Source organism: Erinaceus europaeus, chromosome 3 (genome assembly GCF_950295315.1).
Source record: "Erinaceus europaeus chromosome 3, mEriEur2.1, whole genome shotgun sequence".
Classification (NCBI taxonomy): domain Eukaryota; kingdom Metazoa; phylum Chordata; class Mammalia; order Eulipotyphla; family Erinaceidae; genus Erinaceus; species Erinaceus europaeus.
The window spans coordinates 21880469-21908016 of record NC_080164.1 but is presented as its reverse complement, the minus strand read 5'-3'; the positions used below and the strand labels follow the sequence as shown (position 1 = coordinate 21908016).

At 46.4% G+C, this 27548-nt stretch overlaps 2 protein-coding genes and 1 non-coding gene across 6 annotated transcripts in view; all 3 read left to right on the top strand.

The window, feature by feature from the left end:
* On the top strand, positions 1–11935 carry DPY30 (dpy-30 histone methyltransferase complex regulatory subunit). Its single transcript, XM_007523897.3, has 5 exons — positions 1–95; positions 252–322; positions 392–439; positions 7569–7711; positions 11584–11935. Exons 2-5 carry the CDS (start codon positions 287–289, stop codon positions 11654–11656), a joined length of 300 nt encoding a protein of 99 aa, XP_007523959.1. The 5' UTR covers positions 1–95; positions 252–286; the 3' UTR covers positions 11657–11935.
* On the top strand, positions 9312–9448 carry LOC132537954 (small nucleolar RNA SNORA58). The gene has a single exon (XR_009549355.1). It is a non-coding gene; the product is annotated as a small nucleolar RNA SNORA58 (small nucleolar RNA).
* Positions 11936–23119: 11184 nt separating the features above from the next.
* Positions 23120–27548, top strand: part of MEMO1 (mediator of cell motility 1) — a 120317-nt gene continuing 115888 nt past the window's right edge. For 2 of the 4 annotated variants that reach the window (XM_007523895.3, XM_060186831.1), the window contains exon 1: positions 23551–24024. In XM_007523895.3, the coding sequence (XP_007523957.1) occupies positions 23964–24024 (61 nt within the window). In that variant the 5' untranslated portion in view covers positions 23551–23963. Of the gene's footprint in view, positions 23280–23550; positions 24025–27548 lie in introns of those variants that run through there. The other 2 variants (XM_060186830.1, XM_060186832.1) reach the window with 2 other exon arrangements.

Below are 27548 nucleotides of genomic sequence, written 5' to 3'. Positions count from 1 at the left end.
GCGGCCGCGCGACGTCCATCACTTACGGCCGGGCGGTTTACGCTGTGAGTCGGTGGCGCGGCGCCGGTGTCTCGGGAAGGAACGGCTCGGCGTGGGTAAGCGGGTCCCCTCCCAGCCCGGGGCGGGCGGCTCTCGAGATCCCCGTCGCGCCCACTCTGCCACTCTGGGGGGTTTGGGGTTGCGGCGCCCAGAGCGGGGCTTGGGCTGGGCCGGGCTCCCAGGGGTTACTCACGCGGCTTTTGCTTCCCCAGGACGGGCGTCCGCGGACGGGACTGGCCGGGCCGCCATGGAGCCGGAGCCGATGCTGGAGGGGCAGACGCAGGTACCCGGGGGGCGGCGGGGGTGGCGGGGGCGGCCCGAGAGCGGCCTGTGACCCGCGGTTCGTTGTCAGGTCGCCGAGAACCCCCACGCCGAGTACGGCCTCACCGACAACGTGGAGGTAAGACATCCAGTGGCCGCGGCACCGGATCTGAGCGACAGTCAGAGCGGGGCGGGGTGGCTGGGAGGGTGCCCGGGATGCAGCTTCACTCGCGGCACTCGCGGTGCACGTGCGCGGGGTTTGGGAAACTTTCTCACCCCCGCACCCAACAACAGCCATTGGATTCATCCTGGGTTCTAGCACTTCGGGGGATGCAGACCAGCCGATTGTTGTAGGGACAAGAGGAAGTTGGGCTGCGGTTGTCTGTCGGGGGGAAAACTAGAGGCTAAAAATGAAGAACCCCATTGTCTCCTTGGGAGCGGGAGCGGGTGCTAAAGCAGCAGCAGCAGCATTTGTGGCAGGGCTCGGTAGGCGGCATTGGGGAGTGGAAACACACACACTAGTTCTTTTCTTTCTTTAAATAGTCGTTATTACTGTTATTGTGTTTTTTAATCTTAATAATTATTTTTTTTATTATTTTAGCCATAGCACTGCAAAACTCTGGTTGGTGGGGTGCTGGGGATTGAACTTGCGACCATTGGTACTTCAGACATGGAAGACTTTTTGTGTAGCCGTTCAGTGCTTTTCCCCTAGTCCTAGTTTTTTGTTAGTACTCCGCCCCTGCGTCCCTTACTGCTTAAATGTGAATTCTGAGAGCACATGTGCAAACCTTGTAAAAGGTGTACGGGTAGAGGTTGGGAAGATACACTCGTGGTCCGGGAGGAGGCGCTGTGGATAAAGCATTGGTTCTTGAGTTGGCTCCCGGGCAGCACATGTACCACAATGATGCCAGGTGTTCTCCCTCTCTCTTCCTTCTTATTTTTCTCATCAATCAATAAATAAAATCTTCATTTTTCCCAATATTTTTTAACCCTTTCTTTTTCTTATTGGATAGAGTCAAAGAAAAATTGAGAAGTGAGGGGAGATAGGGAAAGCTAGACACCCTCCTTCTCCACTTGTGAAGCTTTCCCCCTACAGGTGGGGACCAGGAGCTTGAACTCAAGTCCTTGTGCACTGTAATGCGTGCGTTTAACCAGGTGTGTCAACACCTGGCCCCAGTAAACAAAATATTAGAAAAAAAACAAAAAAGGAACATATACTCAACTGGTAGAGCAGGCCTGAAGCTTCTGGCTCAATCCCTGGTACCGCATAAACCCTCAGTTCTCACTCATGTGAAACTACTACTTTTTCTTATAGGAAATTAATTGCTTTATTTATTACTATTAAAATATTAGTGAGAGGAAACCAGATATTGCTCTTGGTACATATGCTGTTGGGGGTCAAATTCAAGAGCTCATCAGTTGAGAGTCCAGTACTTTGCCACTTCCTTTTTTTTTTTTTTTTAAAGATTTTATTTATTTATTAATGAGAAAGGTAGGAGGAGAGAGAGAAAGGACCAGACATCACTCTGGCACATGTGCTACTGGGGATCGAACCCAGATCTCATGCTTGAGAGTCCAAAGCCTTATCACTGCGCCACCTCCCAGACCACACTTTGCCACTTCCTATTTTTATATATTATATATATTTTTATTAATTTTTTTAGTCCCAGGTTCAATCCCCCGCACCACCATAAGCAAGAGTTAATGGTTAAAAAAATATATGAGGGGAGTCGGGCTGTAGCGCAGCGGGTTAAGCGCAGGTGGCGCAAAGCACAAGGACTGGCATAAAGATCCCGGTTCGAACCCCGGCTCCCCACCTGCAGGGGAGTCGCTTCACAGGCGGTGAAGCAGGACTGCAGATGTCTGTCTTTCTCTCCTCCTCTCTGTCTTCCCCATCTCTCTCCATTTCTCTCTGTTCTATCCAACAACGACAACAATAATAACTACAACAATAAAACAACAAGGGCAACAAAAGGGAATAAATAAAATAAATATTAAAAAAAAAATAAAATATATATATGAGGGGGGTCGGGCGGTAGCGCAGCAGGTTAAGCGCACATGGCACAAAGCGCAAGGACCCGATCAAGGATCCCAGTTTGAGCCCCCGGCTCCCCACCTGCAGGGGAGTGATAAGCAGGTCTGCAGGTGTCTGTCTTTCTCTCCCCCTCTCTGTCTTCCCTTCATCTCCATTTCTCTGTCCTATCCAGCAATGAACGACATCAGTAACAATAATAACCACAACAAGGGCAACAAAAAGGGGGGAATGGCTTCCAGGAGCAGTGGATTCGTGGTGCAGGCACTGAGCCCCAGCAATAACCCTGGAGGCAAAAAATAAATATATATATGATGTACCAGTGCCCTGGGAGGTGGCACAGTAGATAAAACCTTGAACTGTTAAGCAGAAAGCCTGGAGTTTGAGCCCCAGAATCACACGTCGTTAATGCTCTGGTTCTCCCTCTTTCTCCTCCTCTGACTTCCTTTTATTAAGGAATAAATAAAACTTTTTAAAAGTACACCAGGTGTGCCACCACCCAGCCCCCTGCCCCCACTTTTTCAAATACCAGGGCACTGCTCAGCTTTAGCTTGTGGTGGTGCTACAGATTAAACCTGGGACCTCAGTGCACGTGGCACAAAGTGAAAGTACCAGAGTTAGGATCCTGGTTTGAGCCTCTAGCTCCCCACCTGCAGGGGTGTCTCTTCACAGGCAGTGAAGCAGGTCTGCAGGGGTCTTATCTTTCTCTCCCCCTCTGTTGTCTTCCCCTCTTTTCTCTATTTCTCTCTGTCCTATCCAACAACGATGACATCGATAATAATAACTACAACAATAAAAAACAAGGGCAACAAAAGGGAAAATAAATATTTTTTTAAAAAACTAGAAAAAAATTGAGGTATCCTTGTGTTAGTCTCAGGATGCACAGGTATTGTGAAATGATTACAGTAAGTCTAGTGACCTCACAGTTGCAATATTTTCTTTTTTTAAAAATATTTATTCCCTTTTTGTTGTCCTTGTTTTATTGTTGTAGTTATTATCGTTGTTATTGATGTTGTTGGATAGGACAGAGAAATGGAGAGAAAGATAGACACCTGTAGACCTGCTTCAACGCCTGTGAAGCGACTCCCCTGTGTGGGGAGCTGGGGACTCGAACTGGGATCCTTACGCCGGTCCTTGTGCTTTGCGCCACCTGCACTTAACCTGCTGTGCAACCGCCCGACTCCTGTAATGTTTTCTTTTGATGGAAAACTTAGAAGATGTGCTAAGCAACCTCCAAATATGCAATAAAGTATTAACTGTAGTTGCCTTTGTTTATTTCTATTTTACTTATTTTTTAACTAGAATACTGCTCAGCTCTGGCTTTTAGTGTTGGGGATTGAACCTGGTACCTTGGTCCCTCAGGCATGAGAATTTGTTGGACAGCCTCTGTGCAATCTTCCTTGGCCCTTTACTTATATTTTTGACCAGAGCTTTGGTTTATGGTGATGCTGGAGATTGAACCTGTGCTCTCTGAAACCTGGGTGTGAGTCTTATTTTTCTTTTTAAAAAGATTTATTTCTTTGGTGTATTGCACCAAAGTAAAAGACTCTTGGGTGGGTGGTTCAGGTCCTGGAACATGATGGCAGAGGACCTAGTGTAGGGATTGTATTGTTATGTGGAAAACTGGGAAATGTTCTGCATGTACAAACTATCATATTTTATTGTCGACTGTAAGACATTAATCCCCTAATAAAGAAAGATTTCTTCTTTATTTTTTATTAGATTAATGGTTTCTAGTTGACAGTTAATAAAGTAGTTGATACATGTGTAACATTTTTCAGTTTTCTGCATAACACTCTAATCCCTAACCTAGGTCCTCTTCAGTCATCATGTTCCAGGACCTGAACACTTCCCCCAGCCCCAGAGTCCTTTATTTTGGTGTATTACACCAAATCCAATTTTTTGTTTGTTTGTTTGTTTGTTTTCCTCCAGGTTTATTGCTGGGGCTTGGTGCCTGGACTCTGAATCCACTGCTCTTGGAAACCATTTTTTAATTGAATAGAAAAGAGAAGTTCAGAGAGGAGGGGAGTATAGAGAGGGAAAGAGAAAAATACTTTTTTTTTTTTTTTCAGTAGGACCTGAACCTGGGTATCTGGCAGAGCAGCACAAAAACCAAGTTATATCATTATAAATTATAATAGTATAACTTAAATGTAGTAAGTTGTATTTTATATAAATTATATACATAATTTAAGTATATATTTAAATAGACAAATCTTTATATAAATATATTTAAATAAATGTATATTTAAAAATAATATGAATATATATTATATACAGTTTACTATATAAATTATATTATTATAGATTTTTATAATAATAATAATATAACTTGGTTAATGTGCTGCTTTGCCAAGTACCCATGTTTAGGTCCTATACTGATAAATGCTTCAAAAGAAAGAAGTGGGGTGGGGGAGACAGCATAATGGTTATGCAAACAGACTCTCATGCCTGAGGCTAGTAAGTCCTAGGTTCAATCCCAATCCCCCCCCACCACCACCATAAGCCAGAGTTGAGCAGTGCTCTGGTGTTTTCTCTCTCTGTGTGTCTCTTTCTCTGCATCTCTCTTAAAAATAAAATTAATTAAAAAAAAAAGTGGCACATAGGGTGATGTGTGAGACTTGAGTGAGGTTCCAAGTCCAGTCTCTGGTAACACATGCTAGAGTTGACGCTGACTTTTTTCTTTTTCTGTTCTTATTACTTTATAGGTATTTTAAATAAAGATCATGAGCAGCAGAGAGAATATTATTATAAATATTATTACATAATTTGATAGGGCAAAGAGATTGAGAGGGTAGAGGAGAGGGATAGGGAGAGAGATACCTTTAGCACTGCTTCACCCTTCTGAAGCTTCCCTCCTACAAATGGAGACCAGGGGGCTTGAACCTTTGTCCCTGGCATGGTAATGTGTGTTCAACCAGATGGGCCACCTTCTGATCCTCCTCCCCATTATTTTATCTGTTATTATTTTACCACAGCACTGCTCAGCTCTGGCTTATGGTGATGCTGGGGTTGAACCTGGGAAATTTGGTGCCTCGGGTATGAAAGTCTTTTTGCTTAACCATTATGCTGTTATCCTAGCTTTCTGTAGTCACAGAAGGTCCAGGTAGTGGTACACCCAGTAGTGTACACACATTATCATGTTTAAAGGCCCTGACTCAAGGGCCTCCCTCTCCTTCCTCTTTCCTTCTCATCTTTCAGTGCCCTGCAAGGGGGTGAGGTGGGGGGGGGGGAGCTTCAGGAGTCCCAAAGATTATTGTGACCTATGCTTTGAGGTCCCAGGTTTTTTGTTTGTTTGTTTTGTTTTGTTTTGTTTTTGTAGTTACCGATATCATAGTTGTTGGATAGGACAGAGAGAAATGGAGAGAGGAGGGGAAGACAGAGGACGGCAGAGAAAGATAGACACCTGTAGACCTGCTTCACTGCCTGTGAACGGACACCTGCAGGTGGGGAGTGGGGGGCTTGAACCAGGATCCTAGCACTGAGGTCCCAGGTTTAATCTGTAGCACCACCACAGGCTAGAGCTGAGCAGTGCTCTGGTATTTAAAAAAAGGAAGGGGTGTCTGGGTGGTAGCACACCTGGCTGAGCGCACATGTTAAAGTGCTCAAGGACCCAGGTTCCAGCCGCCAGTCCCCACCTGCAGGGGGGAAGATTCACGAGTGGTGAAGCAGGGCTGCAGGTCTCTCTCTCTCTCTCTCTCTCTGTCTATCATTCTTTTCCCTCTCAATTTCTGACTGTCTCTTATCAAATAAAGATAATATAAAAAATAAATAAATAGTGGTCCAGGAGTTGGCGCAGTGGGTAAAGCATTAAATTCTCAACCATGAGGTCCTGAGTTCGATCCCTGGCAGCACATGTACCAGAGTGATGTCTGGTTCTTTCTCTCCTCTTATCTTTCTCATGAATAATAAATTCTTATAAAAAAATAAATAAATAGGAGTCGGGTGGTTCCACACTGGGTTAAGCGCAAGTGGCACAAAGCGCAAGGACTGGCATAAGGACCCCAGTTTGAGCCCCCTGGCTCCCCACCTGCAGGGGAGTCACTTCACAGGCAGTGAAGCAGGTCTGCAGGTGTCTATCTTTCTCTCCCCATCTCTGTCTTTCCCTCCTCTCTCCATGTCTCTCTGTCATATCTGACAACGGTGACATCAATAACAACAACAATAATAACTAAAACAATAAAACAACAAGGGCAACAAAAAGGGAATAAATAAATAAATAAATACTAAAATAAATAAGATAGTGGCCTCAGAAAAAGCTTTGACAAGACAGATAGCATAGTTCTTCTTCTTCTAGCATTTGCCCTTCTTCCATAGCCAGTCAACAGTGTCAGGTTGAAAGCTGTCAGGAGCTGCTTGTTGCTGGCTTTGAAAGTGACTAGGATCCATGTGGATTCAGTCGGCTAGGAAGGATCGTCAGTTTCCCCAATGAATGGGTACTCACAGGATGCACCACGAGAAGGTCGATCCAATGCATCCCAACAGTTAGCATAGTGGTTATACAAAACACTCTGAGGTCCCAGGTTCAGTCCTCTATAACGGTAAATCAGAGTTATGCAATGCTCTGGTCAAAACAAAACAAAAAGCTGAATTTGCTATTCAGAACCAAGTTCCTGGGTAGTGGTTTGCTTTTTTTTTTTTTTTCCCTCTCCTCCAGGGTTATTGCTGGGCTCGGTGCCTGCACCATGAATCCACCACTCCTGGAGACCATTTTTTCCCCTTTTGTTGCCCTTGTTGTAGCCTCGCTGTGGTTATTATTATTACCATTGTTGATGTTGTTCGCTGTTGGATAGGACAGAGAGAAATGGAGAGAGGAGGGGGAGAGAAGATAGACACCTACAGACCTGCTTCACCCCCTGTGAAGCGACTCCCCTGCAGGTGGGGAGCTGAGTGCTCGAACCAGGATCCTTACGCCGGTCCTTGCGCTTTCCACCACGTGCGCTTAACCCACTGCGCCACCGCCTGACCCCCTAATATTTTATTTTTGATTGAGATGTAGAGAGAGAGACACCAGAGCTCAGCTCTGGCTTATGTTGGTGCGGGGGATTGAACCTGGGATTTAGGAGCCTCAGGCATGAGAGTCTGTTTGCGTAACCACTATGCTGTCTCCCCTGCCCTAATTTGCCTTTTCTATCAGGGATATTATTCTGTTAGTTTTTACTCATAATTCAAAATAACATAGTTATTTGTAATATATATATATATATATATATTATCTTTTTTTATTATTAACTAGAGGATAGTAGAAAATGAGAAGATTAATGCAGAAAAGTCATCAAAACAGAAGGTGGATCTCCAGTCTCTGCCAACTCGTGCCTACCTGGATCAGACAGTTGTGCCTATCTTATTACAGGGGCTTGCTGTGCTGGCAAAGGAAAGGTAAGACCATAGTGCCTACAGGAGGACTTCAGATTTCAGTATGTGGGGGGGTGAGGCTGCTTGTGGGTCTGCTGAGTCTTTTATGTGCATACAAGTGTGACATGATCCTAGATTTTTTTTTCCCCATGATCTAGAGATAGGCCAGAGTAACATTTTGGCACATGTGATGCTGAGGGTTGAATTTGGGCTCTGGTGCTGGGAAATCCAAAGTTCTGTCACTAAGCTGTCTCCTCCCCACTACACTGGATTTTTGTTTTATTAGCAAGATTACAGTCCTCCTCCTCCTCTTAACAGCAGTGCTCAGCTCTGGGTTCTTGAGGAGTGGGAAGGAAGAAAGTAGTTAAACCTCGGATTTAGGAGTCTCAGGCAGAAAACTCTTTTTTGCATAACCATCGTGCTGTTTGTCTTTGCCCTTTTATTTATTTGTCTACTTACTGACTTGCCATCTCATGTCACAAGTCTAGCGCTGTAGCCACTGTGCCACCTCCTTGGCCACAGCGCACACAGTATCATGCCTGAGGCACCAGAGATCTCAGGTTCAGTCTCCAGCTCCAACATGAACCAGAGCTGAGCAGTGCTCTAAGGCCAGGTAGTAGAGAGCACACACTTTACCGTGCAAGAGGACCTGGGTTTGAGGCCCCACACCTGCTGGCAGCTGGGGTGTTTCACAAGAGGTAGGGCAGTATTTCAGGTATCTTTTTGCTGTTGCCCTTCTCCTTTCTCCTTTCCCTCTCTATCACTCATGCTTTGATTAAAACAGAAACAACAACAACAACAACAAAAGCCTGTTAGGAGTAAAGTCTTTGTATAGGCAACAAACTTTGGTAATAATCCAGGTGAGGGAAAATACGTATTTTTCCACACAAGTATTATCTTTATCTTCCTGCATCCCAAGTGTGAGATTGACTCTCTGACTCCTTTGAGTTAACAAACCTTGGTTTTTTTCCCCCCCTTTCTATGTTATTGAATAGGACAGAGAGAAATTGAGAGGAGAGGGAGGTACAGAAGGAGAGAGAAAGATAGACACCTGCAGACCTGCTAAATCCTGGAGTAGGGGCTTGAACCCAGACCTGGACCCTTGCACACCAATGTGTGAGCTCAACCAGGTGTACCACTGCCTGGCCCCCCAAGAAATAAATCTTTTTTAAAAAAAAAAAAGGTGGCATAGTAGATAAAAGAACTTTAAGTATGAGGTACAGAGTGATGATCTCTTCCTGTTTCATGTGAAACTCCCATGTGTATAAGAAAATAAACTTGTTATTTTCCACCAAGGCTACCCTTAGGGTTTGGTGTCTGTACAATGACTCCACTTTCTCTGCTTGTCTTTTATTTATTATTTATTAAGGTATATTTTTGTGGGACCCGGTGGTGGCACACCTGGTTGAGTGCACATGTTACAATGCACAAGGGCCCAGGTTCAAGCCCCCAGTCCCCACTTGCAGGGGGAAAGCTTTACAAGTGGTGAAGCAGTGTTGCAGGTGTCTCTCTGTCTCTCACCCTCTCTATGTCCCTCCCTTCCCTCTTGATTTCTGGCTGTCTCTATCCAATAAATAAATAAAAATTTAAATATATATATATATATATATTTGTGTGTGTGTGTGTGCATATCAGTAGACCTCACCTTGCTATATCTTGGCTTGGTGAGGGGGACAGCATATGCTAGAGGTAATATGGAGTGCTGTCAGATAACAGCCGACAGAATAGGTGGTTTGGCTGAACTGTCATACTCCTACATAGTTCCCTTCCAAAAAGTGTAAGAGTGTGTGTGTGTGTGTGTGTGTGTAGGGTGGGGGTAGATAGCATAGTGGTTATGAAAGACTCATGCCTGAAGATTTGAAGTCCCAGATTGAATCCCTTGCACCACCATAAGCCAGAGCTGAGCAATATGCTCTGATAAAAATAAATAATAATAAATAAATAAATCTATTTATTTTGGAGACAGAAATTGAGAAGGAAAGGGAAGATAGAGGAACAGGGAGAAACACTGGCAGGACTGTGGTCTATACAGGACATAGGTGGGGTGGCTCTATCCCAAAAAACTGTATCTCCCTTTTCCTTCTTGATATATATACATTTATTTATTTTTTTTGTTGCCATTGTTTTTTATTGTTGTTGTAGTTACTGTTATTATTGATGTCATTGTTGTTAGAACAGAGAAATGGAGAGAGGAGGGGAAGACAGAGGAAAGACAGACAAGACACCTGCAGACCTGCTTCACCACCTGTGAAGCGACTCCCCTGCAGGTGGGGAGCCAGGGGCTCAAACTGGGATCCTTAAGCTGGCCCTTGCACCTCCATCCTTGTATGTAGCACTTAACCTAGTGCATCCCTCTCCCATTTATTCTATGATCCTGACTTCTCTTCCTTTCTAAATCACACCTACACCTGTTACTACTTTCAAACGTCTTTTTTCCTCTTCTCTCTCTGGGTCCTGATGGAATTGAGTTTCAGAACACTCTAGTCATCTTCCCCTAACATTTCTCTCCCTGTGGGTGTATGGATCAACATTCTTGGGGTGCAGAAGGTAGGAGTTCTGGCTTCTCTGATTTTTTTTTTTTTCTACCAGGGTTATCGCCGGGGCTCAGTACCTGCGCTACAAATTCACTTCACCTGCAGCTACTTTTCTAATTAGCTTTATTATTGGGTAGGATAGCCAGAAATTGAGAGGGAAGGAGGAGAGAGAGAGAGAGAAGACAAAACATCTGCTGCCCTGCTTCACCACCTTTGTAGCTTTTCCCTTGCAAGTTGGGACCAAGGGCTTGAACCTGGGTCCTTACGCAATGTAATGTGAGTGTTTAACCAGGTGTGCCACTGCCTGGCCCTTGGGAATATTTGTGTTTGGGTATAGTGTGGCCATGTTGTTGTATTGATGTTTGTGTATATGTTTTGTTTTGTTTGTCATTAACCTGAGTGTTGCTGAGGAGTTATTCTGATGCAGTCTCCGCCCCCAGGTTTTTCTATGCCCCGCTAAATCCTAGAGTGCCCCCTTTCAACCAATCCTGGCCCTACGTCACCCCTGGTTGTCACCCAATAAAAAGCCCCCTCACCCTTCCCCTCTCTCTCTCTCTCTGGGCTCTTGGCTCTCCGTCTCTGAGGTCTCGCTCAGTGCTCTCCTCCCGTGGTCGGCCATTGCCGGCTGGCTCCACGTGGTCTGAACCAAACCTCCCCCCCATCCTATAATAAAGAATTGTGTACCCCTTTGCTCTGGACGTCCGCTCTCTTCTCCATGGTGCAGCCCGACACCAGACCGCCGCAACAACACCTGAGCACTGCTCAGCTCTGGCTTATGGTGCTTTAGGGGTTTGAATTTATTGAGGGACAACTGGCACATGCAGTGCTAGAGATTAAGCTTGGAACCCCATGCCCAAAGGTTTAGCCACCTCATAACTGTAGAAAGATGATCCTTGTGTAGCAAACAAGCAGAAAACTGCATATCACAGATGTGTGCAGCTTGAGGAGTTTCCAGAATTTAAACATTCACATGTAACCTGCACTCAGATCAAGACCGGAATACTGCTAGCATCCCAGAAACTAACCTTTTCACACCATTATCCCCTTGGAGTATTTCTAATTTCATGATCAACTCACTTTTGAAACTGTCAATTTGAAATTGTTAAAATGAACTTGTATCCAGATATAAACATTATGAAACTATGTTCTCACTTGGGTAGTGAGTGCCACTATGTTTTGGTTGACTTGCCTCTCTATTTACCTTATGAACTGCAAATGACCCACTATGTTTTGGTTGACTTGCCTCTCTATTTACCTTATGAACTGCAAATGACCTTTGAGTGTAAAGTGGAAAAGATGGACATTTTAAGTGAACCCACCTGAGATAAAATTTCTAAATTTGGCATTTCTTTTCCTTTACAGACCACCAAATCCCATTGAGTTTTTAGCATCATATCTTTTAAAAAACAAGGCACAGTTTGAAGATCGAAACTGACTTACTGGAAAGAACAAAGAAATTTGGTTTCTACTCTCAATTTACATGATTAAGAGGCAGCTTTAATTGCCATGATTCCCCCCACCCTCTCTTGGAAGTATAAGCAGCTTCAGGACAACAGAACTTGTTTGCAGAAGAAAATATCCTCCTTACTTTGATTCAATCACCATACTTATTTAATGAGTGTATTCTGTGTAATTTTCTCTCAGACTGTCTTTAACTTTGTTTTTAAAATGACCTTCAAAATAAACCCTTAAAACATCAATATTTTAAAAGTTACTTTGTTGTATATATTGTATATAACTTTTTTGTTTTTGTTACCAGAGCACTATATAGCTGTGGCTTATGGTGGTTGGAGTTTGAACCTGGGATTTAGGAGCCTCAGGCATGAGAGTCTATTTGCATAACCATTATGCTGTCTCCCCTCCATGCAATAACAAATGTTTTGCATTGACCAATATTTGACTTTTTCTTGTGTGTTAGAATGCTGCAAAACTTTATCACCATGTGGAAATGCAAAGTCAAGTGTAAAATACAAAGAGAATCTTTTTTTTTTTAAAGATTTTATTTATTTATTTTTATTTATGAGAAAGATAGGAGGAGAGAGAAAGAACCAGACATGTGCTGCCGGGGATCGAACTCAGGACTTCATGTTTGAGAGTCCCAAGATTTATCACTGCACCACCTCCTGGACCCACACTAGACAGATGTTTTTTGTCACTGTTCCAAGCCCACCTTTTTAGATAATAGGAGACCATAGCTTCCCTCAGTACAGTGAGGACCTGTTGGAACCTGCACATGGCAAACTAAGTGTCTTCCCAGATCAGCTATCTTGAGAGCTTGTTTGGAGGTTCTAGCAGAGGAGCGCAGCCCTCAACCTTATTATTCAGGGAAGGCCACAGCTTTGGGAGGGAGGCATGTGGAGCGTGGTGAGGGAGGAAGGGGATACCCGCCTAGCCAGCCAGATCAGCCAAATCAACCCTGGCAATCAGTGGAGTGACAGATGTCACAGCCAAATCGCCCTCATATTCCCAGATCAGCTATCTTGCTTGTCCTGTCCATTGCATTTATTTTTGACAGACAAGTTGAGGGGGAAGAGGAGATAGGGAGAAAAAAAATCTGCAGCACTGTTGCTCTAAGAAATTTCCCTCCAGGTGCTAGAACCCAACTCCTCGTGCACTTAAATCAGGTCTCCGCTACCTCCCATCCTGTCCCATACAGAGGGAGAATGACCCTGCAGCACTGCTTCAGTGTTCACAAAGTTTTCCCCTGCAGGAGGGACCAGGGCTTGAACCTGAGTGTCCTTTCAGGTTGTAACATGCACTCTACCAGGTGTGCCACCACTGGCCCCTGGCCACAAGCATTACAGTTTATCTTTTTGCCTCCAGGGTTATTGCCTGGGCTTGGTGCTAGTACAATGAATCCACTGTTCCTGGTGGCCTTCCCCACTGCCACCATCACCCATTTTTATTGGATAGGACAAAGAAATTAAAGAGGAGGGCCAGGGAGAGCGAAGGGTCCTGGTGGTGCTGCACCTGGTTAAGCGTACAAGTTACAGTGCACAAGGACCCAGGTTCAAACCCCTGGTCCCTACCTGCAGGGAGGAAACTTCGTGAGTGGTGAAGCAGGGCTGCAGGTGTCTCTCTGTCTCTCTCCCCCTCTTTGTAAATTTTATTTATTATTGGATAGAAAAAAATTGAGAGTGGAGGGAGGAGATAGGGAAAAAGAAACATGCAGCCCTGCTTTACCACTATTGAAGCTGCAGTTGAGGACCAGGGCCCTGTAGTTGGGGACCAGGGCCCTGAATTCAAGTCCTTGCACACTGTAATTTGGGCGATTGACCAGATGCCCCACCAACTGGCTACACTTAACCTCCCCTTTCTGTTTCTGTCTCTATCCAATAATAAAAACTAAAATTAAAAACAGATGTCATAGGAGTCAGGTAGTAGCACAGAGGGTTAAACGCATGTGGCAAAGGGAGAGAAAGCTGGATCAGGGAAAGTGGTATAAATATATGGGAAAGGTGTATAAATATTGTTGACTGTAAACCTCATCGATTTGGTTTGGTCTGGGACCCATATTCAGCTTAGGAGCCTATGTGACCTCTGTATCTCTAGATCTGAGCTCACATTCTGTGGTCATGAGTAAGAATATTCCAAGATGCCCCAATATCGACCCATCTTCCTCAGGTGTAGCATAAAGTATGTTGTCCATCCTCCGAAGGGAGGATGGAACATTCTCTACCGTTGTTGATACAAGTTGAGGGTAAGGTCCTATAGGGAGCCCACAAAGGGGTCTAATTTGTTGTTCCTGATAAAGATGACCCGTAACAATGGAGAGAGGGATTTATTTGAGGCCCATTATGATTTATAAATCCATTAGGATTTATTCTAGGCCCATTATGTCTGTTAAGGAATCTCAGGACATCCTAAATAGGGCCCCAGCTGATGGGGTGGCCTGATAGTGACTAAAGAGTCATCATTAAAGTATGCCAGTCTCTTGACCTTATACAGCTTTTTCAGTCCTTGCTTTGTTAAGATTAGCTTTGGAGTATAATAAGCTTCACAAGTGGTGAAGCAGGGCTGCAGGTGTTCCTCTCTATTTCCCCCTCCCCTCTCCATCTCTATCCAATAATAAATAAATAAATAAATACTATATATAATAGTATTTATTCCCTTTTGTTGACCTTGTTTTATTGTTGTGGTTATTATTGATGTCATTGTTGTTGGATAGGACAGAGAGAAATGGAGAGAGGAAGGGAAGACAGAGGGGGAGAGAAGGACAGACACCTGCAGACCTGTTTCACCGCCTGTGAAGCGACTCTCCTGCAGATGGGGAGCCGGGGGCTCGAACCGGGATCCTTATATGGGTCCTTGCGCTTGGTGCCACCTGCACTTAACCCACTGCGCTACCACCCAGCTCCCCTGTACGTGTCTATCTTTCTCTCCTCCTCTCTGTCTTTCCCTCCTTTCTCCATTTCTCTCTGTCCTGCCCAACAACGACGACATTAATAACAACAACAATAATAATCACAACAATAAAACAAGGGCAACAAAAGGGAATAAATATTTTTAAAAGTCAGATATTAAAAAAATAATAATAAAAAATAAATTAGACCATGTAGTTGCTAGGAGCAGAGGATAACAGCAAAGAATAAGTGAAGCTAAAGGAGGGCCAGCTGCCTAGTGCCCTGGGAAGCCAAACTGTCATACCAGCCTTATTGCCATTGGAGACAACAACCAGAGCTGTTAGAGACGCACCAGGTTGAGAGCACATATTACAATGCACAAGGACCTGGAAGCATCATAAGTGGTCTAATAGTGCTGTAGGCTTCTCTCTCTTTTTTCTTTTAAACTTTATTGGATAATAACAGTCAGAAATCGAGAGGGAAGGGGTAGATAGAGGGAAAGAGAGACCGAGATACCTGCAGTACTGTTTCATCACTTGCAAAGCTTTCCCCCTGCAGGTGGGGACTAGAGGCACTGAAAGAAGTCTGCTCAACCAGCTGCACCACCATGCAGCCCCAATGAAAGCTTTTTTTTTTTTGAAGAGGCTGTTTTAAAATATATATTTATTTATTCCCTTTTGTTGCCCTTTCACAACAGTGAAAGCTTTTTTAAATACACTATATCTAATATCCCAACAGTTCTTTATTTTAGCCATGAAATATTACAGTATAGACAATAATTCAGAGCTATCAACAATACTATCCCTACAGTTTCCCTTTTTTGGAGATGCATCCCTGAGTGAGGTACTCAAGGGAAGGGGCCCTGGCAACACAATTCCAGCCTTCCTTTTTGTAATATGTGTGTGCTTAGCTGGGTGTGCCACTGCCCGGCCCCCTACTTTCCTTTTTTTATCTCTGAGTTGACTGCTTGCATATCCATTATTATGATTATAATTATGATTTTACCTCTAGGGTTATTGGTGGGGTTTGGTGCTGGTACTATGATTCCAGTGCTCCTGGCTGCCATTCCCTCCACCACACCCCATTTTATTGGATAGGACAGAGAGAAACTGAGAGGGAAGGAGGAGGTGACAGAAAGGGAGAGAGAAAGATAGACACCTGCAGACCTGCTTCACTGCTTGTGAAATGTCCTCCCTACAGGTGGGGAGCTGGGAGCTCCAAAGTCCCAGGTTCAATCCCTGTTAACACCATAAACCAGAGCTGAGCAGGGCTCTGGAAAAAAAAGGTAAAATCCCTTTATTTAATTTATTTATTATTGGATAGAGTTAGAGAGAAATTGAGAAAGGAGGGGGAGATAGAGAGGGAAAGAGAGGGGGCAGGTGGTGGCACACCTGGTTGAGCACACATGTTACAATGAGCCATGGGCCCGGGTTCAAGCCCCTGGTCCCCACCTGTAGGGGGAAAGTTTTGCAAGTGGGCTGTAGCATCTCTCATTCTCTCTCCCTCTCTATCTTTCCTTCTCCTCTCAGTTTCTGACTGTCTCTATCCAATAAAGATAATAAAAATTTTTTAAAAAGTGATAGGGAAAGTGATAAGACATCTGCATGCAGCCTTGCTTCACCATTCATGAAGCTTTTCCCCTGCAGGTGGGGATGAGGGGCTTGAACCCAGACCCTTGTGTACTTTAATGTATGTGCTTAACCAGGTGTGCCACCACCTGGCCAGTCCCCAACCCTTCTACTCCCAATTTTTTTAAAAAAAAATTTATATTTATTTATTTTCCCTTTTGATGCCCTTGCTTCTCATTGTTCTTATAGTTACTATTGTCGTCATTGTTGTATAGGAGAGAAATGGAGAGAGGAGGGGGAGACAGAGAGGGGGAGAGAAAGACAAACACCTGCAGACCTGCTTCACCTCCTGTGAAGCGACTCCCCTGCAGGTGGGGAGCCGGGGGCTCGAACCAGGATCCTCATGCAGGTCCTTGCGCTTTGTGCCACGTGCGCTTAACCCGCTGTGCTACCGCCCGACTCCCCCAACTTATTTTATTTTACTTTTTAAAAAAACATTTATATACTTATTCCCTTTTATTTCCCTTGTTTTATTGTTGTAGTTATTATTATTATTGTTATTGATGTCGTCGTTGTTGGAAAGGACAGAGAGAAATGGAAAGAGGAGGGGAAGACAGAGAGGGGGAGAGAAAGAGAGACACCTGCAGACCTGCTTCACCACCCTGTGAAGCAATTCCTCTGCAGGTGGGGAGCTGGGGGCTTGAACCAGGGTCCTTGAGCTTTGCGTTATTTTACTTTTTTTAACCTGAGTACTACTCAGCTCTGGTTTATGGTGGTTCTGAGGATTGAATTTGGGAGCTCAGCCCCTCAGGCATGAAAGTCGTTTGCATAATAATTACCCTCCAGCCCCTGGTTTCATTTATTTATTTATTTATTTATTTATTTTACTAGAGCGCTGTTCAGCTCTGGCTTATGGTCAAGTGGGGGATTGAACCTGGGACTTCGGAGCCTCAGGCACAAGAATCTCTTTGTATAACCATTATGCTATATCTTCCCTGCCTTAGTCCCTAATTTCTTTTTATTTTTTATTTTTTTATGTTTATTTTCCCTTTTGTTGCCCTTGTTTTCCATTGTTGTTGTAGTTATTGTTGTTATTGATGTCATCGTTGTTGGGTAGGACAGAAAGAAATAGAAAGAGGAGGGGAAGACAGAGGGGGAGAGAAAGACACCTGCAGACCTGCTTCACCACCTGTGAAGCGACTTCCCTGCAGGTGGGGAGGCGGGGGCTCGAACTGGGATCCTTACGTTGGTCCTTGCATTTTGCACCAAGTGCGTTTAACCCGCTGCACAATTGCCCGACTCCCGTCCCTAATTTCTTAGTGAGTAAGAAATATAGACAAATACAAAGAAACAGAGATACCAGAGTACATACAGGGCTCTGCTATGGCTGATGATGGTCCTGGGGGTTGAAGCTGGGACCTCAGAGCCTCAGGCCTGAAAGTCTTTTACATAACCTTTATTCTATCAGCCATTTTTAAAGAAAAAAAGATTTATTACATATGGGAGAGAAATTCACATGAAACAAAGTGAAAGAGACAAACCAGAGCTCCACTCTTGTAAATACATTGCTGGGTGTCCAACTCAGAATTTCAGGCTCGGGCCTGGTGGTGGTGCACCTAGTTGAGAACACAACCAATGAAGCAGTGTTGCAGGTGTCTCTGTCTCTCCCTATCACTCCTTTCTCTCTTGATTTATGGCTGTCTCTATCCAACAAATAAATAAACACAATAAAATAAAAAAGAGTTCAATGCTCTACCAGATGGGCTATTTCCCCAATCACACATATTTTTTTTACTCTTTAATTAACTAGTTAATTTATTTTGGCTCCAGGGTTACTGCTGAGGCTTGATGCCAGCACGACGAATCCGCTGCTCCTGGTGGACATTTTTTTCCATTTTATTGGATAGAGTGAAACTCAGAGTGGAGGAGAGATAAAGAGGGAGACAGAGTGGTCCAGGAGGTGGCACAGTGGATAAAGCACTGGACTCTCAAGCAGGAGGTCCCCAGTTCAATCCCTGGCAGCACATACACCAGAGTGATGTCTGGTTCTTCTCTCTCCTATTTTTCTTTTTTTTTTTTTTTTAATATTTATTTATTTAGTTTCCCTTTTGTTGCCCTTGTTGTTTTATTGTTGTAGTTACTGATGTAGTCATTGTTGGATAGGACCAGCAGGGGACCAGGGGCTTGAACCTGGGTACTTATGCACTGTAATGTGTGTGCTTGACCAGGTGTGCCACCGCTTGGCCCCATCTCTCCTATTTTTCTGAAAAATAAATTAAAAATATCAATAAAAAATAAGGAGAGAGAAAGATAGACACCAGGTGTTGGTGGCACACCTGGTTGTGCGACATATTACAGTGCACAAGGACCTGGGTTCGAGCCCCTGGGCCCCCACCTGCAGGAGGAAAGCTTTGCAGTTGGTGAAGCAGGGCTGCAGGTGTCTCTCGGTCTCCTTCTTTCTTGATTTCTGGCTGTCTCTATCCAATAAATAAAGATAATAAAAAAATTTACAGGAGTCAGGTGGTGGCGCAGCGGGTTAAGCGCAAGTGGCGCGAAGTGCAAGGACCGGCATAAGAATCCCAGTTTGAGCCCCTGTCTCCCCACCTGCAGGGAAGTCGCTTCACAGGCGGTGAAGCAGGTCTACAGGTGTCTTTCTCTCTTCCTCTCTGTCTTCCCTTCCTCTCTCCATTCCTCTCTGTCCTAACAACAACGACATCAATAACAACAGTAACTACAACAACAACAACAAAAAAGGGCAACAAAAAGGGAAAATAAATAAAATATAAACAATTTTTAAAAAAATTAAAAAGAGAGAGAAAGACAGACACCTGTAGACCTGCTTCACTGCTTGTGAAACATCCCCACTGCAGTTGGGGAGCCAGGGCTTGAATCCAGGTCTTTGTGTGTGCTCTTTCATTTAGTACTATGTACATTTAACCAGAAGCAGCACTGCCTGCTATCCACATTTGTTTTACTTTTTAAACCAGAGCACTGCTCAGCTCTGGCTTCTGGTGGTGGCCCAGCTCTGCATAACATCTTGCTGTTAACAGGTTACCTATGGAGAGTAAAACTGAGAAAGCTTGTGAATGGTGAAGCAGGGCTGCACGTGTCTCTCTGTCTCTATCCCTCCCTATCAGCCCCTTCCCTCCTGATTTCTAGCCATCTCTATCCAATAAACAAAGATAATTAAAAAGTAAAAATTTAGGGAGTCATGTGGTAGCACAGCGGTTTAAGCGCACATGACGCAAAGCGCAGCGACCAGCCCAAGGATCCCAGTTTGAGCCCCTGGCTCCCCACCTGCAGGGGAATCACATCATAATCGGTGAAGCAGGTCTGTATGTATCTATCACTCCCACTTTCTGTCTTTCCCTCCTCTCTCCATTTCTCTGTCCTAACAACAACAACAACATCAATAACTATAACAATAAAACAAGGGCAACAAAAGGGTATAAATAAATATTTAAAAAAAAAAGTGGTCCGGGAGGTGGTGCAGTGATAAGGCTTTGGACTCTGAAGCATGAGGTCCTGAGTTTGATTCCCAGCAGCACCTGTGCCAGAGTGATGTCTGATTCGTTCTCTCTCCTCTTATTTTTTCTCATAAATAAAATAAAAATCTTTTAAAAAAAATAAAAATAAAAATTATTGGATCGTGGTTTGGGAAGTGGCACAGTGGATAGAGCACTGGACTCTCAAGCATGAGGTCCTGAGTTCAATCCCTGGCAGCATATGTACCATAGTGATGTCTGGTTCTTTCTCTTTCTCCTCCTATCTTTGTCATAAAATAAATAAATAAATAAATAAATAAATAAATAAATAAATATTTAGAAAAATACTGGATCAGTTGAATAAGGTGGGATGAGGGATGAGAACAGGATAGTACTGTTTTTTTAAAAAAAAATTATTTAGTTATTTATTTATTAAATAGAAACAGCCAGAAATCGAGAAGAATGGGGGGATAGAGAGGGAGAGAGATGGAGGGACACCTGCAGCCAGGCTTCACCACTCAGGAAGCTTTCCTCCTACAGGTGAGGGTTGGGGGCCTGAAGGATAGTACTTTGTTTTCTGTTTCATGGGTTAAATGAAAGGATGAGACCTTAAAAAGATTATTATTTGGGGCCTGCTAGGAGCAGAATCCTGAGGGATCAATGGAAGCCCCCAGAGCTCTCTTCCAGAGGTGAAGCAAGATGAGGGAAACCTGGGGCTTCCAGTGGGCAGAAAAGTGCCCCAGTGGGGTTTAACAGAAAGAAAGAGCCAGAACATTCTGTGAGCTTTTGGTAGACTTGCCACACTGGGGGTCTCTAAGCAGGGTCACCCCTCTGTGGCAAGGTGAGAGCAGCCCTGGTGTGGGGAAGTCAGCCTGGCCCATTTTCTCTCACCCAGAAGCCTTATTGCTATTTTTAGTGATCTGTCCTGCCCTGGAAGGACTCAGAGTGCCTACCTTTTGAATCAATAGCTATTAGATGATTTCTTTGATGCCAATAAAGTCTGCCATTATTATTATTTTTAAAAGCTACTAGTGGACCAGGCAGTAGTATACCAAGCTAAGTGCACATGGTGTGAAGTGCAGGGACCGTCGTAGGAATCTTGGCTTGAGCCCCCCTGATCCTCACCTGCAAGGGGGTCACTTCACAGGTGGTAAAGCAGGTCTGCAGGTAGGTGTCTCTCTCCCTCTCTGTCTTCCCCTCTTCTTTCAGTTTCTATCTGTTCTATCCAACAACAACAGCAATGGCAACAATAACAACAAAGGCAACAAAATGGGAAAATGGCCTCCAGAAGCAGTGGATTCATAGTGCAGACAAAAAAAAAAAAAAAAAAAAAAAAAAAGGTGGTCCGGGAGGTGGCACAGTGGATAAAGCATTGGATTCTCAACCATGAGGTCCTGAGTTTAATCCCCGGCAGCACATGTACCAGAGTGATGTCTGGTTCTTTTTCTCTCTCAGCCTGTCTTTCTCTTGAATAAATAAATAAATAAATTTTAAAGAAAAATGAACAACCTATTCTCTTCTAAAACTCAGATGTAGCACTGGCATTTTTCTCCCCCTAATTAAAAAAAACAAAAACAGAGAAGGCAGAGAGAATGAAAGAGATCACAGCATCAAATCTCCCTTCAATGAGGTGGGTGCTGGGTTTGAATGTGGGTGGAGCCCATGGTGAAGCACACTATCCAAGTGACAAGTGAGCTATATTGCTGGCCCCATTTGTATCTTTTTTTTTTTTTTTTTTTTGCCTCCAGGGTCATCACTGGGGCTCAGTGCCGGCACTATGAGTCTACTGCTCCTGGTGGCCATTTTTCCATTTTATTTGATAGGTCAGAGAGAAACAGAGAGGAGGGCAAGACAGAGAGGGGAGAGAAAGGTAGGCATCTGCAGACCTGCTTCATCTCTTGTACAGTGTCTCCCCTTGCAGGTGGGGAACCAGGGTTGGGACCTGGATCTTTGCCCTCAGTACTATGTGTGCTTAACTGGGTGCACCACCGCCCAGTCCCCCATTTGTATGGTTTTAACCCCAAATCTTTCGTTGAAAATAAGCATTTTTTTTTCTTACTTTTAGTTTTGGCATCAACTACTTCATAACAGGACATCTTTGAAGGTCCCAAGATATCTTATTTTGCTATGACTCTTCAGTACTTTTATTTTTGCCAGCAGGGTTATTGGGCTTCGGGCCTGCAGTCCACTGCTATTGTCTTTTAATAGACACAGAGAAGCATCAAGGCAGTGTGAAAGAGGCCATAGCACCAAAGCTTCCTTCAGTGCGGGGGGGGGGGGGGCAGGTTCTAATCTGGATTGCACACATGGCAAAGCAGTATACTACCCAAGTGAGCTATTTCACTGCACTGGCAGAATTCCCCCCCCCTTTTTAAAAGTCTTAAAAAATTATTATCGTTATTTATGTATTGGATAGAGACAGCTAGAAATCGAGAGAGAAGGGGGTGACAGAGAGGGAGAAAGAGACAGAGAGAAACCTGCAGCCCTGCTTCACTGCTTGCAAAGCTTTCCCACTGCAAGTGGGGGCCGGGGGCTTGAACCCAAGTCCTTACGCACTGTATAACATGTGCGCTTAACCAGGTGAGCCACCACCTGGCCCCCTTTTTTTCCCCTTTCTTATTTATAGAGGGAGGAAGGGAGAGCGAGCAAGAGCGAGAGAGTGAGAGAGACACACGCGTGATGGCTATGCTGCAGCACTACTCCACTGCTTGTGAAACTTCCCCTCTGTAGCAGCTCTTACGTGGTGGTCCACGCCTTGAACCCAAGTTCGGAATTCAACTTGGGACCTCGGAGCCTTAGACAAGTCTTTTGCATAGCCATTATGCTATCTCCTGGCTCTCTTCTGTCATTTTGAAGAACTTCTTGACAGAGGGAATATTGGGCGTTCTAAGATGAGGACTGAAATTGAAAATGTTTATTGTATGCCCACCCCGTCAGGCTCTTGAAATTCATGCAACGCCTAGTCCTACGGACACTTGAGCTCACGGGTGCCTACTTTACACGTGAGAACCCCCAGCTAGGCTCCCCTTTGGCTAGTTAGAGGAGTTCAGACCTGCACCTACATCAGAGTAACAGGAAGCAAGCCTGGTGTTTGCAGGGTGAAACCTCCGGGGGCGGGGTGGAGGGTGTGCTAAGGGTGGCCTTGGGAAGCCTCTGCGGGACCCTGGGCCCGCGGTAGCCCATGCATTTCCCAGCGTGGCCACAGACCTGTGTCCCTTGCTGTGACACGGGGAGTGTGAGCGCACTAAGGCTCCGAGTAATCCGGGGGGTGGGGGGAGAAGGGGGCCCCTTCCGGGTGGAAAGCCGCCTCTGCCCACTGTGGGGTGCTCTCCCTTCCAGTTAGCTGGGCGGCGGAGGGGCTCGCTGGGAGAGCAAGCTCAGTGGCCCCTAGTTCCGGGGACGCTCGATGCTCTGTCCACTCCGCCCTCTCCGCGGGGAGTGGCATGCTCGATGCTCAGTACCCGCCCCCCATAGCCCCGGAAGAGCGTGCTTGGTCCCCTCCCTTCCCCGCAATGACATGCTCGGTGCTCAGGACCCCTCCACCCCAGTCTCTCGCGGCGTGCTGGATGCTCAGTACTCCCCTCCCCCCAGCCCTGGGACGGCGTGCTCTATACTCGACCCCCCCCTCCGCCCCCACCCCAGAATAGGGAGCGGTGTGCTCGGTAATCGTCTCCCCAGTCCCAGGATCGGTGTGTTCGGTACTCGGGGCTCCCTCCAGCCCCGGGGGCGGCGTGCTCGGTACTCAGTGCCCCCTCCCCCGGCCCGGGAGCGTGCTCGGTCCCCCCGCCCCGGGAGAGCGTGCCGGGCATGCTCAGTGGGCAGCCCGGGCCCAGCGCGAGTGCGGGCGCCTCGGCCCTGTGCGCTCTGCGTCCGCGGGTTCAGGCCCCGGGCGGCGGGGCCGCCGTCAGCGCCGGGCAGGCGGGGCGGGTGGGTGCGGGGCGGCGGGGCGGCGGGGGGCGGGCGCCGAGTCACGGGGTGGGGTCACTGCGGCCCGCGGGCTGGAGGGCGGGGGGGCGGCGGGACCAGCCCCGCAGGGCAGCGGCGGCGACGCCCGGGCTTTCCGGGCCGGGCTGAGGCGGCCGCGGGCCCGTCTTCCGGCGGCCGCCCGAGTCTGAGGTGATTGTTGCCACCGCCCGGGCCGCCATCTCCTCCTCCTCCTCCTCCTGCCTGGCCGCCGCCGCCGCCTCTTCCTCCTCCTCCTCCTCCTCCGCCTCCCGGGGCCGGCCGGTCCCCTCCCCGCGGCCGCCTCCTCCTGGGCTGGGCCCGCGGCGTCTCGTCCCCTCGCCGAGCCGCTCCCGCCGCCTCCTCATTCATCCCCGTGCACCATAGGCGGCACAGGCGCCAAGATGTCCAACCGAGTGGTGTGCCGGGAAGCCAGCCACGCCGGGAGCTGGTACACAGCCTCAGGTAGGGCCCGGCGCGGCCTCCGGAGGCCGGGCGGCCTGCCTGCGCCTCCCCCTCGGCCGAGAGCGCGGGGCCCGATCCCCACCGCCCTGCCACCCGCCCTGCCACCCGCGCGGCCCGGCCCGGCCTCGGCGGCTCCTCCCCGGGCTCCTCCGGGGCCCTCCTCGTCCTCGTCCTCCGGGCCGCCTTCGCCCCTCCTGCCCCCGGCCGTCCGGAGCCCGGCGGCGGCCCCGAGCACCCCCTCGCGGCCGAGCTCCCCGCAGGGCCGTGCGGGCTCGGGGCAGGGGTGCGGCGGGGGAGCTGCGGGGCGGAGGCCGGGGTGGGGGCGTCCCCGCTCTTTTGTGGCTGTTGGCATTGTTACCCGGCCCGAGCGGCCCCGCCGGCTGCCCTCGGACAGGAGAGGGGGGTCGCGGCTGGGCACCCCCGTTCCCCGCCGTCGCTCTGTCTGGAATGGAGCGTGGACGGACTTTCCCTTGGGTGGGGTGGGGGGAGCTGGTCGCAGCCTCGGCTTCCCGGGGCTGCTTTTCTGGAGTCACCTTTCTAGCAAGTTAACAAAGAAAGTTCCACGGCGACTCCCAGTCGGGTCCGGCCGATCGGCTTCGGCTTTATTCAGATCCGGACCCCGGGAGACCTCGGGGGACCCCCGGGTCCCTGCGCCAATAGTTGGCTCGGGTGGGGAGAAGGGGTGGGAGGAAACAAAGGTTCGGGAGCAGCCTGGCTGCTGGGGGGCTGCTGGCCGGGCTCCCCGGGCTCCGGCGCTGCCCTGCACCGAGTGCCTCGGAGGGCTGCCCCGCGCCGCCCGCGCAACAGAGCCCCCGCGGGCAGCTTTGCGTCCAGCCTCCCGGGACCCGGGCTTCCCTGCAGCTCGCACGGGCTCCGTGGACGAGACGTAGCGGCAGGTGTCACAGCCCGAGGGTGTCAGCTAAGGCTTTCCTGTGCTCAGCACCGTGGAGGGAATGTGCCCCCACGGTCTCTGCCAGAAACTCAGAAATGGGTGTACTTACTCCAATCCGTGCATTATTAATACTGTATGAAACAGCTCAATAAATAATGCTGTCTTCCGGGTTGGAAATCACTTAAGTTTTCCATTGCGCTTTGAAGAGTTAAGAAATCTACTTTTTCATTTTAATGGCCACCTTTTAGCATCTGTCTCTCTGTCTCTCTTTAAATACACCAGACCTCTGCTCCAGCTCGTGGTGGTGCGAGGGAGGTTTCACTCTTGCCGTTGTCTCTTGTCTACAAGTGCCTTAAACTTTTTGTTTTGGTAGTTCGCATGAGACGGGAGCAAATGATTCGGGAGGGATTTTTATAGTAACATGCCCTATGGGTAGTAAAACAAGACGGAATTCGCACTTTGGGCTTGAGAACTTCAGGATTCTTCTTAAATATAAGCAGAAGCTTGAGGGCCGGCAAAATAGCTCACTTGGATAGTGCGCTGCTCTGCCATTTTGCTCCGTCCAGGTTGGAGCACTGTCCCCACTGACTGGAGGAAGATTTGGCACTGTGGTTTCTCTCTGTCGTTGTCTCTCTCTGAAAAAATCAGCCTGACATAGTGAAACGTCAGAGATGAAAGAAAAAAAAAACTTTAGTCCAGCTTGAATATTTTGTAGTTCATCCGCAGTGAACTAAAATGGACACTTTAAAACTTTTAAATATATATATATATATATATATATTTTTTTTTTACCAGAGTACTGCTCAGCACTGGCTTATGGTGGTGCGGGGGGTGGAGCATTAAGTATACTGTTTTTTTTCTTAAGTTTTTTTTTATTTCTATTTTATTTTTGAGAAAGATGAAGAGAGAGAGAAACACACACAGAGAGAAACACCAGAGCACTGCTCAGCTCTGGCTTATGGTGGTGCGGGGGATTGAACCTGGGACTTGGGAGCCTCAGGCATGAAAGTCTTTTGCAGTCTTGATGCTGTCTCCCCAGCCCTGTCTCTTTCTTTCTTTCTTTTTTTTTTTTTTTTTTTTTTTAAGATTTTTATTTATTTATGAGAAAGGAGGAGAGAGAAAGAACCAGACATCACTCTGGCACATGTGCTGCCGGGGATCGAACTCAGGACCTCATGCTTGAGAGTCCAAAGCTTCACCACTGCGCCACCTCCCGGACCACTGCCCTGTCTCTTTCTATTTGAAAAAGTTGATTGGTAATGGTGAAGCTCTAGTGATGATTAAAAAAAAAAACTGTTTAATTGCTGATTTGAGTGATGAAATCACATTTACTTTGGTGGGAAAAAGTACCATGTATGCAACATATATATGCAACATATATATGATGTACATACATGCATATATATTTTTTCCTTTTTCTTTCTGTTTTGATATTGGTGAAAGGTAGGGAGAGATAGAGAGAGAGAGAGAGAGAGAGAGAAGACACCTGGAGCACTGTTCCAACAACTGGTGAAGCTTCTTCATCCCTAACAGGGTAGTGTGTGCAGTGTGTGTTCTACCTCATGCATTACTATCACCTTCCCCCCATTTATTTTTTATTTTTTTATTTTTATTTTTATTTTTTATTTTATTATTTTTTTTTTCCCATTTATTTTTTATTTACCCTATGTTACATGCTAGATTCAGTGATAGAAGTATGAATATTCCTAGCCCTAAAGAGTTAACAGTTTGTTTGAAGTATAGCTCAGTACAGCACATAAATACCAGGTAAGTTAAAATAGCGATTTTTAGAGTTCTGAGAAGGGTGGAAGCACTTGAAAATAGGACTTGAATTGTGCTTTGAAGGAAGGGCATTTGGGTAGAAAATACTGGGCACATCACAGATGCAGAGGAAGGTAAATGTGAGTTGGTCAAGTTCACAAGAGCGGACTAGTTTATAGATATCTGTTGATGCCATGTATTAGAGGATGTGACTTATTCACTAGGAAGCCTAGACCAGTGGAAATCTTTGTGAGCTGAGGACTAATATTCAAGAAACATTTTAGGGAAATTAATCCTGTGGGAAGGTTAATCCTGGCTTCTTTACTGTTGTCTATCCGGGATCAACAAAGTTGCTGTGATCCACAGCTCAAATCCAGCCTGTTGTCCTTTTTTCCTTTCCTTTTCCTTCCTTTCCTTTCCTCTTTTTTAAAAAAATTATTGTTATTGCTATTGTTGTTGTTGGATAGGACAGAGAGAAATGGAGAGAGGAGGGGAAAACAGAGGGGGAGAGAAAGAGAGACACCTGCAGACCTGCTTCACCGCCTGTGAAGCGACTCCCCTGCAGGTGGGGAGCCGGGGGCTCGAACCAGGTTCCTTATGCTGGTCCTTGCGTTTTGCGCCACATGCACTTAACCCTCTGCACTACCACTCGACTCCCTTTCTCTCTCTTTTTTAAAGTTAACAAGCTAAGGATGGTTTTTAATTTTTAAAATATGTCCAAGTTGCAAACAAAAAACTAAGTCATGTGATAGAGACTGTTCGTGCTCCATGAAGTCTAAAACATCTATTATTTGATCCTTTACCAGAAAAATTTGCTGACCCTGTATGTGTGTATGTCAGTAGCTCTCAAAGTATGACCTCTTGACCAGCA